Source organism: Gordionus sp. m RMFG-2023, chromosome 2 (genome assembly GCF_954871325.1).
Source record: "Gordionus sp. m RMFG-2023 chromosome 2, tfGorSpeb1-WG-v2, whole genome shotgun sequence".
In the NCBI taxonomy this organism is placed as follows: domain Eukaryota; kingdom Metazoa; phylum Nematomorpha; class Gordioida; order Chordodea; family Parachordodidae; genus Gordionus; species Gordionus sp. m RMFG-2023.
Window position 1 is genome coordinate 50,049,927 of NC_088776.1, and position 16,407 is coordinate 50,066,333.

The following is a 16,407-nucleotide window of genomic DNA, read 5'->3' on the forward strand; positions in this document are numbered from 1 at the left end:
TTACCGCAATTGCGTTTTCGGGATTGCGATTTGGCGAAGATTGCGTTTTATATTTATTAACTTTTAGATAGACCAAGTGGTTCCCTGAAAATAAGTTTGAAGACGGGCTCAAGCCTAAAAACAATTTTTTAAAAAGGGGCTAGGTCTCAACATATGTCTAATATAAAAAAAAAATTTTCTTTACGATTAGGTTAAAGCAATTAAATTTTCATCTTACTTACCTATATAAAAATCCTTTTAATTATATTTTTCAATTTAAAATTTTGGGCGGGTCAACCTCAAACCTAATATAAAAATTTGGCTTGATACGGGCCTGCATAGCAGGTATGTAATTGAGAATGGCTTTGTCTCAGAGCTTAATTAATGATGTCTCTGTGATGAAATCGAACACTTTTTAGATAATTACGGCTAAAGGTGACTAGTTTGTAAAGCGCCTATTAGAGACTTCTTTGATTACTTATTGGGAGGTCCAAAAAATGTTAATACCACAAAAATTTTTCAATTCCCTTCAACAGTGCTCGTTATCCTGTAATCCAAGTCTCAATTACCAAGATGTCTCTGGATTAAAGTTGATTTTATCTTCACATCACAACTTACTAAGTAACTTTCTACCTTTTCGAAAATATGGTTCTCCCTAACAGAACCCTAAAACAATAACTCTACGATAAAATTGTAAATTACATAAATCATAAATATTTGTTGAGTTAAAAAAAGGCTTGCCTTTTTTTTACCCCCCCCCCCAAACATTCATACTTCTTAGAACCCTCGTTTTTTAAAGATTGGATGACTATTCCCACCGTGCAAATTTCTTACTTTCTTGGATATATTCTCTTGTTCTACAAGTTTAAGCTCTTTTATCTTGTTACAGGCATACACAAATAAACTACATCATAATTTTTTAAATTGCCAATGAGGTATAAATTTTAATCAATTAGGAAAAATAAAGTGATCATCAAAATTTGTTATTTGAGGCCACCTAATTTTAGTTGCAAATAACTAAATTGAATAAAAAACTCATTTTCTTTTATATTGTTATTACGGCTCAATTTAGCCAATTTTATTAGGATGTTACCTAAATAATATTACGCAAGCCTAGAGATTTTGTTAATATATACATCCAAACCTTTCGGCCATCTAAAATATTTAGGTCGCAATAATTTTTTGTTAAAAATCGAGCCTTTTAACAATACTACTTTTCTTTCTCTCTTTAGCGTATTTTATTTCGAAAAATTTATAAATTCAAAATTCACGTTATATTTTTATATAAAATCCATTCCCCTCGTTACAATTTGTCAAATAAATTCTTACATATTATGTTATATTTTTATTGCATATATAATTATTTCTTACATAAATTTATTGATCTGTGTTTTCTGTTTTCGAATCACACTCTCACACTTCAAAATATAATACAAAAATTGATTTTGTTTTTTTCTGTTTAAAAATTGTGGAAAATGAAAACATGTCATATAAATGTTTAACCTAGTCATCTTAGCATAGTATTCCTTCCTAACCTTCATTACCCCCCCCCCGCCTTCCCACGGCTTGTTCCCTCATTCTCTTTGCCCGTTGTGAATTCTTAAATACCTGAAGTCTCACTTTTTTAAAGTCACTGCAGGTGGTTTGAATATACTATTTGTATAAAAAGATGATGATCACGTTATGAATATTTTTTGAAGTTAATACATACAAGAGGTCTGAGCCAGTACTGGGCGAAAAGATGTTGGGGCTACGCTAGACAACTGGCCCAAAATATTTTTTATGAGCCGAGCCTGAATTTTGCGAATTTATACCCTTTTTCTTCATGAAAAAAAACATATAATCGAACCGGGTCCTTTTTTACGGCCAAAAAACCGTTTCAAAAATCTTAAAGGTCAGGGCGGGACTGATCTCTAATACATACTAGGCGAACCATTTATCGACCTTTTGAAACTTATTTTAAAATTATTTACCTGTTTTTTTTTAAATTTAAAGGGAAGATAAAATATTTTAAAAATGCAACTACGGCGAAATTTTGAAACTTAAAGAAATTTTTTTTATCATATTAAAATTGATAAGAAAACGTTAATTTTTTTTCCATTAACACTTCGGTGTTTTAAAAAACAAGAGTTTTACATTTAATTTATTTTAAATGCCGTATTTAAAAGGTTTTTTTTATTGATGCAGTATACCTATTACAGGCAAGGGCTGGGTAAAAAGATTTTTAGGATGGCCTTAAGTTCCGATTTTTTTTAAAGGTTAGAATTAGGCAAATATATTTCCTATTTCTTCATAAAAATGGAAAAAAAAGATTACATAATAGCGAGACCGGCCGAAAACGTTTTCAAAAATTTTGCCTTTATTTTAAATTTTTTATTCAGATCGGGATCGGCAAAATTTTAATTTGTTTTTCCCTAGTGCTTCAAAAAAACAACGTATTTTTAACACCAGTCCATAATTTAAAAATTATTTTCGGATCGGACACGGATTTTTGAAGCCCGATCCGAAAAAGCTGCCCGATGCAGAGATTAATGGCGATTTGATGCTGATCCCTACTACATAAACCTTAGAATGATAAATTTAGTATTATAGGGAATGAAATTTAAAAAAAAAGATTAGATGTAGGCATTTTAAGGCTTCATTCATTCATTCATTTATTCAATTATGGGTTACATGAAAAATAGGAATCGGTACTTTATTCTGTAACTTATTTTTTAAAAAATTTAAATTATCATTCCTACATGATATTTATATTTATATGCATTAAGCATCTGCTGCCTAATGCCAAATATCGCGCATATTTAAATGGAAATTCTAAATGTGCATTTTTTAAAAAAAAAATCTCATTCGTAATTTGGCTCAGCAAAAAAGCCGATGACAATCAATGGTGGGAATTGTGGGATCCTCAAACTTCCAGATTCTATTATTACAACGCCTCGACCCAAAAGACGATCTGGCTCCGGCCCGATGACTGCGACATTATCCCTTTGTCTAAACTTCAGGTATTTTTGGAGTTAAATTGAAACAAATCTCACCCCTTTGAATTTTTTTTAGTTGCGTCGAGTAGTGTTAACTAAATCGTCTAATCGCTCTACAATCCGAGAAAACCAGCTAGATTTTAGCAAATACTCGATTTAAATGTAGCCGACCACTTGAAAAAATTTTCGGATTGTGGGTTTGATCTTCATTGGATGAGTATTTCCGGCTAAAAACTCAATTTTGCCATTATTTTTTAAAAAGATTCAAATTCGGGGTTAAATCGGATATATTTTATGGATTTAATTATAGTTATCCTTACATTTAAACAAAAAAATATAAATATTATAAATCGATATTGAAAAATTGATTTTATATTTAAAATGTTTAATTTAAACAATAGCCATCTAATCGGATTTAAAAACCATTTTGGTTTAATAATAAGCGTAAATCTTTCTTTAATTATTATTATTGTTAATCACAATCAAAGTCACACTCACTGATGATATAATTATATTTTCAAATTTTATGTTAAAAAAAAGATTGGATAGAATTTTAAAATTTTTATTTTATTTCTCCAATGGAATTAATCAAATTATGATAAAAGTCAAGTGTTTGTTTGTGTTTCGTTTTTTTAAGAAAAGAGAAAAGTTATCTATAATAATAATTGTAATTTATGCAGCGCTTGAGAGTTAAAAAATAAGTTTAAAAAATCTCTTTTTTTTTAAAAAAAAATTATGATAAAAATTGATATTTTTAATTTATTCCCCCTTTTAGAGAAAAAAATCCTTTCCTCGATTTAAAATATTTTATAAATGGGAAATTTGGTTTAGTAATGACCCATTTTAAAATCACTCACTTCAAGCCGTGTTTGTCAGCTATATATTTATATATATATAATGCATTCAAACAGCCCATCTGTTTAAAGTAAGTCACATTTATGAAGGCTATCTTTTTATTCAGTAAGATTTTTTTTATTCGCGAATTGATTTTAAAATGTTGTTGATAATGTAAGGGTTTTTTTACCTTAAATTTTTGAGCCTTGACTCACCCAAAATTTTTACTGGAGATTTTTTGGATAAAGTTATCTAAAATAAACAACAAACGTTAAATGCCATCTTAATTATTTGTTTTGCTTATACACAAATCAAACTTGTAGGCCCGATTAAGATTTAGTCAAAGTAATATATTAAGTCTCTGGCAAATAGAGGTCCAAACATTTCTTCTACCTATGATCAAAATCTCCAGGCTTAAAGAATATTATTTCGGCTAAAATCTTAATAGGACCATTTTTAAAAATCTACCCAAATCGCCGTTTAACAACACTAAATCAAGCTAAATATTTGCTGTTTTATAAAATTGGTTATTTGATCGTTATTAATTTATTATATTTGTAATATCTTTACGTTTAGTTTTCGACATCTTTAATTGGATAGTCGAAATAATTAGAAAGATGCATCGATATTATCGTTTAAACAAGATTTTAAACTATGAAATTAGTAGCAATGACTCGTGACATTTATTAATACTAACCCAACGTAGACTGGGGCCATTCATTTAAGAAATTTTTTTAACCTACATTGAAGTAAGCCTTTTTGAATACGAATAATGAATTATTTCTATTCTCTTCGTTTAAATAAATCGAATAAATAAGTAAAAAAAATTTATATAGTTTATTTAATCCATTTAAAAAAAAATAATTTATTTATCGTATTCGTTAGGCCTACACTAAACAGCTGAGGTCCATGACATTGGCTGTTTGTAGACACGATTCAAAGGCAATTCTTATAAATGCCTTTCAATGCCAGACTTCAATATAAATTAATGAATCGGTTAATTTATTAGTCATGACCTATAATAATGCTTAGACTAACGATTAATTCATAATATTGCATTTTAAAGCGTCGTTGAATGCAGATCAGCTGGAGACCACGTGGCACGCCATTTTGGTAACCTATATAAGATCCAGAATACTTTAAATTATTTGAATTTGGTTTGCTAAATACCTATTTTCTTGTGAGAATGACCTAAAATAATTGTTATTTTACTTCGCTAACATTAAGTTTTTTTATATCTGCTAAGCGTAACCAAAATGGCGTCCTCTGTTTTTCATTTATTTTTCCCCCTCAGGAATGACATATTATCGTTTAATCCTTTCTTCAGAAGTAAAATGTGATCAATAAGAACATACATATTACCTTTTATTATTTTTTTTAAAATACCTAATTATTAATTATATATATATTTTTCTTAAATAAAACAATCGGAAAATTGAATAAAATAAATTTTTCCCTTTCCTTGTTTTTTTAATATTATTTAGACGCTAGAATATTTGCAACACGTTAATTTTTATTAGCATTTTTAAAATTTTTATTTGAATTTTTTATTTAGCACTAAAAAAAATTTTTATAACGTTGAAATTTGATTTACGATTAATCTTTCCAAAATATAAAAGTAAATAGCGGCCAAACTTCTAAAGTTGATTCTGTCATTTTTGTTTGAAGGCTTTACCTTTTATTGACCACTTTAGCTCGTTTCTTACTCCCGTCTTCATCGAAATTACTTTATATATTGACCACTTATATTACCAATTCAGTGGTCACCTTGTGAAAGTTTTACTTTGTACTAAACTAAACTCAAATTGTATTTTCGAATATTATACCACGCAAACAAAACAAACGTATTATATTTTTATTCGGCTCACCGACTTCGGCATGTTCCAATAACAACAATAAACCATTAAAATTAATTGCCCCAAAATATTATTGGTTATAAAATGTAGAATGTATGTACATAATGATAATCTAAAAATTCAATAACAAGTCTCACTATACAAACTACAATTATTCTTTAAATAATATTTAATAATAGAAACTCATCTAAAAATAAAAAAATTATATATCAATATCGCTTTATAAAATTCAAAATTTTTTCCTTTTTGATTATTTTTTTTTCAAACCCAACATTTAAACGTATTCGTTACAGCTGTTTAAAAGAATATATAAATGTTATGCGAATCTATAAAATGCAATTATATTTAATTTTTACATACATAATAAATACTTAATAAAAAAAATTCCGATATAATTAATTTTAAAACATTTATAACAGTATATTGAATTATGCAATCATCTCATAATCTATAACCATACGAATTAAGATGTGAATAGAAGTGCCCCCCCCCCATCCCATGTGATAACAATACAATCATATTGTTATTTATAAATATCGATTTAAAAATAACGATGTTATGTTTTAAATTAGAATTCGATGGAAATAATTGATTACAAAATGAGACGAATTTGCATACTCAAATTTTTTTGGAGAAAGAATTTCAGTATTATTTCTTCTTTGAACTAAATTATTATTTTTAATAGTTGTTGCCCTTTGTTTATTAATTCTTTATTAAAAAATAACGATAAATGGGTAGCTATTGAGCCATTATTTCCAATTCCCGGTAGGACCAATATTTATCTGTAACTAACCTCTTGGACGAGTCTAGGGCTAGGGTTAAAAAGTTAATCAATGGAGGCTTTGACTTTATGATCAGCATTTTTTTTAATAATCAACTGATTTCTCTTATTAGTTGAACGGGAGGGGTCACAATAATATAAATTTACCCAATAATTGCCTATTCTTTAAATTCTAACCATTCTATTTTCACAATGGAGTTGTCAAATTCACTTATTCCATAATCTATTTAAAAGCGAAGATAGTAATCGGAACACTCTCAGAAATCGTTAAAAAAATGAAAACTGGTTTCAATTCGTGGATTAGAATTTTAAATACTTTATTGTTATAAAGCACAATATTTTTTTCCTTTTCTCTGAATAAAAAAACAGGCAGTGAAGCAAAATACAGAATTAGCGGAAACGGCTCTTTCGCATCTTAACGGTCTTTCTCCTCAAAATAATTCAAAGTCCCATCACGCGAATAATATTATGTGTATTAAAGATGCTAACAGGGATTCGCCCCAATTGCCTTGCCCTAATAATTTCCTTCTAAAAAATTACAACGGTGCAAGCCTCAAAAAAAGCGACGCTGCTACGCAAACTACTAAAAGCGCCCTACTCACTGCCACCATACATTCCATGACGGATAAGATGGTTGTTCAGTGTCGTTCGGTCAATAAAATTTCCTGCACCGGTGGCAACTTAGATGATCGAATAATTGAACCCAAGATATCGCCAGACCTCAATGGAGAAGCTAAAAGGGATCGAGGAAAAATAGTACACTCTAGGGTATCGCAGCTAGTTCGAGCAAATACCCTAGCAGATAACGAACCACTCATTTTCAAAAAGATTTCCTTGGGCGGTGGCGTGTCTTTGGGACTTGATAGGGTAACTGCCAGCGGTGTCACGATTTATCCTTTCTCAACTCGGAGCGTAAATTAATTTAAATTAATTAATTGAACGTTATTAGCGTGTTATTTGGAAATCTTTCGAAAAATGTTTTTTTTTTAAAATTCAATTATTAACATTTTTTTTTACAGGTTAGTCACAAAATATTTATAAAAGTTTTAATTGTTATTTGGCATAGCCCCTTAGGGCCAGAAAAAGTTGATAAAATTTGAGAAACAAGAAATAATGCAATCATCGATCATATTACTCATTTGACACAATATTTTAATTAAATTTAAAACTTAATGTTCTCATCAAAATATATATTTATGATTTTTTTTATAAAGATAGGCTTCTTATAGGGTCTTTGATTTTTTTTATAAAGATAGGCTTCTTATAGGGTCTTCTTCTATTAATTAACTTCAGCTTTTATATATAATTCCCCCTTTTGTTCTTCTAAAAGTCTTCGTTTCAAGTCACCAGCTCCTCCCCTATCAGTGCCGAAAAAAACCTCGAAAGCCTGCCTGTTTTAGACAAAATCCTCAGCATTGAAAAGGAAAGCTTAGGTCCAACCTCCGGTGCATCGTTTAAATGTAATGGTGCTACACCCAGAGCGACAATTAATTATCACCCGAATTCCAGGTGGAACCTAAATAGGAATTCCGACTTCGTCGATAAAATTCGTCCCGGTATGATCAATAATCACGAACCCATTAATGACAAATCTAATGACGACTTTAATTCATCTAACGCTCTTTCAAGTAAGAATCCAAATTTAACCGCAAAAATTACCGCTAAAACTCAACCCGCAGGCGAGAAACATCCTTCTTTTGTTAATGTTAGAACCCGAATCACACGCCATAATAATAGCAATTTAGACGCAGAATGTGATGATGATACCACGAAAAGCCTCCTCAACAACGATTATAAAGATGACAAACATATCGCAACGGATAATATCATGAATCAAAGCATTATCAAAGTCGAAATGGACCCCTCGAATTCGGACAAAATAGGAAATATAGGAGTCATCGATGGAAAATTTAGCGCGTTAAAGCATTCTAACAAACAAAGTCCCAACGCAAATGAGCCCGATTATTCGAGTCGCCTTCATAGCGATCCAAAATTAATTGGCGGAAAATACAAAGCATCCAAGATCCTCCGCTCAGATTCGGATGCCTTTCACGCACGTTCTAGTTACCATAGCAAGATCGACGCCCTTAAAAAGTATTTTTTTTTATTTTAAAAAAAAATCGAATTTCAAAGTTTTTTAGTATTATCAAAATGTCACTAATTAAATTTTTTTAAGATTAGGTAATTATACTAGAGAAACATAGAGTTAATTAAATTAGTTTCAAAAATTTAAGTGTATCAAATTAACTATTCAAAATTTTATTATTACATGAAATATAATTTTACACGAGGGATTTCCAGTTTAAATTAAAATTCTTATTGACCTTATTTGATATTCATTTGCTATATGTTTTTCCTTTTTTCTCGGTTTATCTCTTTATTTCTTCCTTTTTCTTAATTGTTATCTTGATAACTTTTTTTTAGCATCGATTTATATGTCTAAATTTCGAAATAACATAAACTATATCGAATTTCGAATGACATTATTTTATCTTTAATATTCATATTTTAAGAAGAGTAACCTTATTTTTAAATAAAATGATAAATGTGTATCAAATAAGAATTATACATTATAATTTAATAATTCTCACGGCTCGATTTGAGCCGATTTTTAAAAACGGCTAAATCAATATTTAGTCGGAAAGATATTGGCTGAGTCTCGAGATTCGTTAATAGATGTTAAAACTTTTGTGCCATCTATGAGCAAAATCTTAAGACTTATGTAATATTTTTCTGGATAAAATATTGATTTAGTCGTTTTTAAAAATCGGCTCATAACGAGCCTTTTAACAACACTGGATGGGGCAAATAATTAATTTCTTTGAATCCTGCATATTTCAAAAAAAAAATCAAATAGATTTTAATGAATATTTTTTGTAAGAATGTCTTTTCGTTATTTTTATATAACTGTCAAATTAAGAAATTGTATTGATTTTTATATCGAAATTGAATAAGGGATAAAATAAAATGTTTCTTTTCTGAGCATTTAACCCTTCGAGAAATGAAGGTTAAGAAAATTGATTCCAATTTAACACTTAAAATTATTATTCTCACTACTAACACCAAGTAACATAATCTAAATAAATTTAAGTTTATATGATATGTGTAATGTAAATGGCTCGATTTAATAAAAACTGCTAACCCAATATTTTAGCCAAAAAAATATGAACTATTTAACAATCACTAAATATGTGTGTCAGGGAGAATTGTTTTTAAAACGTGGGATTTTTTATATCCTACTTAACCTTTACAAGGGTTAAATATGGCAGCCTTCATTACATCTACCAAATTACATGTACTCGGTAATAAAAGCCATTTTTGTTTTGCCAATTATGATCATTACCCGATATATGTATATATACGATAGAACGAAAATCTATAAACACTTACTTATTTAATTAAATTATGATTATGATATCAATTGAAGGAATAATTATTTTAACTCTTTTTTGAAAAGATTTTTTTCCCCCAAAGAAATTTTTTTTTATACCAGTGAGGTCTCGCTAGCTTTTATCATTTAAAGTTACTTATATAAAATTTTATTTAGTTGTGCTAAATTAGGGTTTTTAAAACCCCGATTTCCGGGTCAATTTTGTAAAAACGACTCGATTAGGATTTTAGCCAAAATAATTTTATGTAAGCCTGGAGATTTTGTTCATAGATGTCAGAAAGGCTTGGATTTCTATTTGTCAAATCTCGAGGCATACATAAAACTATTTAGCTAATATCTTAATTGGGTCGTTTTTTATAATTTTTTTTAGGAATTCTCAAATTAAACGGCTTTTTTCCTTTTTAGCGAGGTCGATGCTTTTATACATTATCAAGTAATACCAAAAAAAATCATATATTTTTTTTAAATGACCTTTAGTCGTTTAAAATAAAAAAAATTCGATTTTTAAAAACTAAATTCGATATTAAAATATTAACCATGATTGATAAAATAATGTGCGAAAAAAATAAGAAGCGATTTCGCCTTTGAAACTTTTTTTCTTTCGCGATTCGCAAATAATCGATATTATTAATATTTTTTTAAAAAAATATCTTATTTAATTTTCATTTCGTTTTGTATCCTCCCATATCCACCATGAAGACTATCCAACTTATTATTATAATATCGTTTAACTCTTGATATCATACTACTTTTTAAAAAAAATAACATCTACTTATCTCGTTTATCTATCTAAGCATAAGTCATTTTTTAAAATACTATTGAATATATTATTTAAGAATCACTTTCAACGAACACCACACAAATTTTAGTGGGCAATTATAGTAGGGAGAGATAATTTCGTCCTTGGATTTTATAAAAGATGAATGGTTTTTATCACATTATATATTATAAATTATAATATGGCGATATAAAATAATAATAATATTTTTATAAAGGGCCGCAAAATCAATAATGTTTCGACCGACCCGCCCCCCCCCCTTTCCATTTTAATATTAAAAAAATTGTTAAGGAATCTAAGGTTATGTAACTAGAACTCACCCAAAGCCCTGCATTTACAGTTAGAGCGAATTCGCGGCGGGCTATATATAATATGCTGTATTTTTGTATATTTCGCCATGAATTTCGCTTAATGTGAATGAGGAGTAACGCTTATATTTTTTCAAGATGATTAGGGAAATAAAAAAATTAACTTCATAGATTTGATAGGATAGGGATTTATTTAGGTTAATATCGGCATAGCACGTAATATTCGTTTGGAAATAGTTTATAACATGAGATATGCCACCCTAGCCCTAATACAAGAAGGGAAAAAATGGATTTACTATATAATATATAATATATATTTAAGAAAGTCTGAATGACATTTTCATAAATTATATGTATAAATCTTTTCCCGCTACACAAAATACAATTATAAAGAATTCGTAAAAAAAATTATGTTTATTGTAAAATTTACAAAAAACAGATTTTATCTTTCTAAAATAAATTTTGGCTTAGTTATCCGAGGAGTCTTGATAGTGTTATACTCTTATATTCGAAGGCCTCCTGAGACTACAATTTTCTTTTTAAATCTTATTTTCTTAAAAAAATTAAATGAAAACGGAAATTTTGGGAAAGCTTAAAATTTTTTTTATACCTTTTAACCGTATATAACCAATACACCGAACGATATAGATCTTGTTTTCGGTATTTTTACTTTTAAAAAAACATTTTTCTGTCTAAATTTTTCTAATTCATAAATCATTATTTTAAATTATTTTTACAAAAAACACTTTACATTTTATAATGTTACCTTTACATTTTTTAGCATACTTTTCTTTTTTTTATATAAAAAAAAACATAAATTTTGGGTTTTTATAATTATTTTCATTTAATTAATTTGATACAAATATATAAACATGCAAATAGCATTTCCGTTACATTACCCTTAATTAACTAAACAGCTTAACTTTTTTTTTGCTGAAATTTACTATAAAAGTTACCATAATTATTATGAATTATGTTCATTATTTCCCAATAAAAATAATTTCTAGAAAAGCCTATTATATATTTTTCAAAAAATTACGAATTTTTACCATTTTTTAAAAAATATATAAACAAATTTCCATAGAAAACCTCCGATAGGATCCATATCCAATATCTTGAATTCTAGTGGTATGAGCAAACCGATATCTCAAACCGTAGATCAAAGTCAATCAATAGCTACTCAAGCTAACCAATCCACCCATGCCCACTATCACTTGGATAATTGCGATAAGCCTAAACGAGTAGACATACCTCGAACCAAAGAAAATGGCACTAATAATCGCCAGCTAAGGAAAAGCGGGAGCTTTAACTCTCTATTCGATCCTCCTCACCTCCTTATTTCCAGTTATGCCATTAACGATGGAACCTCCCCGGTTATGACTACCTCCATTTTAACTTCATTCGAATCGAATACTTATTTAGACCAGTCAAAATCCGAAATAGAAGGAAAAAATAACTATATTTACGGTATCAATGACGCCGATGTCCTCAAAAAAACTCTGACCAATACGTCTTTGCTTCAAGCCATGCCATCGGAACTCAGGATGCTGGGCAGCTATAGGGTCATCAATGACAAAAAACTCAATCTTAGTGGTGAACGAGGAGAAAGGAACATTGATTTTGACCCCGAGCACCCGGGCGGGGAAGAATTCAAGGGAAGAATCAAAGAAGGTCTCAGACTCTATTTGCATCAAAGTAATATACGAATAAATATTTTTTCCTCGAAAACCTTCATGATATAATGATAAGATAGCAAAAGTGTCAATTTTTAAAAATCCTACGACGGGAAAACTTTTTTATTCCGCATATAATATTTTCTATAAATTAAGGGACTATATATTTTAAATATAGGTAAACCTGACCAACCAGCTGTGTTGAGATTCAAGTTGCCCTCCTCACATGCCATGGCCCCTATCAAAGAAATGGACTATAATTTAGATATTCATCGTAAAGATCAAGGTTAGTTTAATTATGATGCACACTACTCTGTTATTAAACTCTTGAAAAAGGTATACTGAGGTATAACAACGCCCCATTAAATTTTAGTTACCGCTAGTTACTACAAATAACCCGTATCGATGAACTGGCTCTTTTCAGTAGCCTCTTATTTTATGCTAAACTGTTTCTGAAAAGTTTCATCTATTTTTATTGAATGATTTTTTTTTAGATTATAAACATTTTTTAAAGTCAAACACGCACATTTTAATTTATAACTTTTTTTTAAATAATATTTTTTTTTAAAAACAAGTTTATACTAATATTTAAATATTAATGCATGTTTAATTATATTTTTAGGAAAATAATATTTTAGGCATTTTGCTTTATTTTTGAAACTTTACAAAATTCTCATAAAAAATTAAAATATTATATCATTTAAATTTTTATGATAATAATTAAGGTTGATTTAATAAATGTCTAAATTATCAAAGCCTAATATAGAAATTTGAATGAGATATAACAGTTAAATGGGGGTAATCTATTTATCCCGATCTAACCACTCATGTTATTTTTTAAAACCTACGCTAAATAAACGTCATATATGCCATTTTCTAAACTCTATGTTTGATATAACCTATTTAACACCTATTACATAAATCCACACATATTATATCATTAATGTATTAATCTAGCCATTGCATCAACTCCGTTCCCCGCGAGTTTGCAGGATTTAAATCCATCTACGGAATCTAAAGATACTATCCCTAAGTCCTTACCAGCCATAATCAACGCTTCACCTTACGTTAATAGGAAGAGAATAATTAAATCCGCCTCTATTATCCCATCCAAATATTTAGAGTAAAAAAAATAATTATAATATTTTTGGCGGGCTATTTTAAGATGTCTTATTTTTATAAAAATAATTTGATAATTTCTCCGTCTTTAGATTCACAACAACACCTACCTTTATTTTCAAAAAAATATTCCCTTTAGCTCCTCATTCATTGCCAGCGAACCATTTCTAGATCCTAAAACTACCGCCTTCGAAACCCCAGAACATAAAAATAGTAGTCATTCGAAAAACAACGACTGCAAGAAAAACGTTGTTGAAACACAATTTCAAACCCGCGAGTGCGATATTCGAAATTATAAATTAAACAAGGAAAATTTTATGAGCAAATCTAAGCAATTCAAATTTCAAAGCCTTAACCAACACGGTAAAAATATAATATGATAGCAGCAATAATATGATATTATTAAGATTTTTTTTATTGAAACACTACCTCAACCTTTGGTTATATGGTCTAAATTTTTTTTAAGAAATGTTTTATGCTTATATTACAGATAATCTTAGTCAACTTTCTAACACCGAAAAAATTGACAAACCCCTTTCGAAACTCAATCTCAAGCATTCGAATACATATTTATTAGACAAAACTAACCCAGAAACCAGTAAACATCACACTTCCCACAGAGCTAATATCCCAACTCCTTCTGATCCCCAATGCGACCGTTTCTCGGTTAAGGACGTTGATATTGAACTCAAAAAGGTTTCGGTTGCTAGTTTAAAAAAAGAAAAGAGATCAGATCAACAATTTTACCCTAATGATACACGCCTCTCTGCCGCACATCTCCCCTCGGCATTCATAATCAATCCCCCCACTTCTTTGACTCCCATTGGCGAGAGCAAATCGCAGCTACAACAAATGGCGCTATCTACTTCCTTAAATAATGGCAACGACAACTCCTCTACTTCATCCTCGAATCCTTCCTCGATATCATCTTCCTCAAAATCAGATGATTCCCAAACAAATTCCAAGACAAATTCTAAAACCCCATCCCCTTGTCTCTCCCACCCATCAACGTCATTTGGCGATCGTATAGCATTTATAGATAGTGAGCCCGTCTCAACCGGAGATAGCAATCTATTCCACTTCAAAATTGAGAATGAGAGAAAGAGCCAAGTGAATGAACTCCAATCTACGAACGAGGAAAGTAATCCCAATAGGAAGGAAATCCCTCACCACAAATTGGACCAACAATATGATAAATTTGATTCAGCAGTTGAGAACATCAAATGTCTGCATGGGAGGAGAGACAGGTTCTTAGGACCCGATCCTATCGAAAATCATAGTGTCGTTAGTCTGAATAAAACTAATGTCGGTGAATCGGTAGTGTTTTCTTGCCGACCCAGGTACCCTAAATTAGGGGTAGCGGCTCTTTTGAAGTACAGACACCATCGTTCTAACGCGACATACAACTTAGTGCAGCCACCCATGAATTGGTATATTTTTTTCTCAACTATTTTGCCAATATTACTCTTCAATTTCTAAATTTTATTTGGATAATAGGGTTAATCTAGTAACTTGATTTGTGTTAAAATATTTTACCATATTATGCTTTACACTAGCGGACACAACTTCTATGGTTCAAACTTAGTAAATGGCGCGATGAGATCACCTCTTATCACCCGTGATGAAGCCTACCACCATATATATGATAAAGTTTGAATTCCTTTAACCATCATTTATCTTAAATAATATATTAAAATTTAATTAGCGTGATCATATTGATTGAAAAACAAAATAGATATGTTGGTTAAGCCTGTCTGGTCTGGATAAATTAATTATGGACAAGGCTGATGCATAAAATGCTTTTTTTTAGATAAATCAATTCTTCCATATAAAAACATTCAAATAGCATAATTATAACATGATCTCCTATTTAAAATACGAAAAATACTTTTTTAAGAATTAATTTATAAAAAAAATGGATATAGAACACTTTAATACTCAGCTGATTATATATAATAATAGCGTACTAGCTGGATGTAAGAATGATTCATTCATCTTTCAAATTTACGGTTAGGTATCCACTTCAAGCACTGCCAGATACTACAATAACGGAAATTACTTCATGACGAGCAATAACGAGTCCTCATTCTCCTCGTCCGATTGCGGTTCGCAAATCGATGTCGATAATTATAATCGCGTCAATCACATCAATCAATATCCCCCGCATCAGAATAGCAACGACGGTTCTGCCCTATATCACCATCCTTCGCCCGATTCACAGAACTATCGAAATTACTACGGTCACCTCGAATCTATTCCTTTTGGCGATGAACACCCCAGAGAGAAAAACAAATTTACCGTCACTGCCAAATGGAACAGTACCGACGCGCTTGCCGTTACCGTTAACCAGATCGAGAAAAGTAATCGAAATGCATTGTACGTGAAATGTGGAGGGCTTGGAATGGGTGGCACAGTATTTGAATCAAAAAATTTGGTAGATCACGCTAGTGTTTATGTTGCAGCTGGCAATTCAGTTAGCTCTTTTAGAACTGGTAAACCTAATTTGTTTTCTTTTTTGAATTAAGGGAAGGAAGAAACAAAGATGTAAAGAAATCAGTTAAGTGAGAGGCTAATTTTATTGTGGATAGATTGACAAATGATTTTTATGAACATAAAAGCACTGCCAGCAAAACACCGTGACCAAACGATACTCCCCATTGATGACGATGCCAAACGTACAAAGTTCGAATGCGATAACGTCAAAGTAATA

General features: G+C 30.0%; 1 protein-coding gene across 3 annotated transcripts in view; it reads left to right on the forward strand.

The window, feature by feature from the left end:
* The window catches only part of LOC135925021 (uncharacterized), a 35,394-nt gene that overhangs the window by 6,348 nt on the left and 12,639 nt on the right, over window positions 1-16,407 (forward strand). Inside the window, exons 3-13 of one of the 3 annotated variants that reach the window (XM_065460154.1) lie at window positions 2,843-2,981; window positions 6,798-7,340; window positions 7,759-8,522; window positions 11,990-12,600; window positions 12,757-12,864; window positions 13,536-13,701; window positions 13,837-14,060; window positions 14,188-15,127; window positions 15,254-15,347; window positions 15,712-16,189; window positions 16,316-16,401. In XM_065460154.1, the coding sequence (XP_065316226.1) occupies window positions 2,843-2,981; window positions 6,798-7,340; window positions 7,759-8,522; window positions 11,990-12,600; window positions 12,757-12,864; window positions 13,536-13,701; window positions 13,837-14,060; window positions 14,188-15,127; window positions 15,254-15,347; window positions 15,712-16,189; window positions 16,316-16,401 (4,153 nt within the window). The remainder of the gene's footprint in view (window positions 1-2,842; window positions 2,982-6,797; window positions 7,341-7,758; window positions 8,523-11,989; window positions 12,601-12,756; window positions 12,865-13,535; window positions 13,702-13,836; window positions 14,061-14,187; window positions 15,128-15,253; window positions 15,348-15,711; window positions 16,190-16,315; window positions 16,402-16,407) is intronic. The other 2 variants (XM_065460155.1, XM_065460156.1) reach the window with 2 other exon arrangements.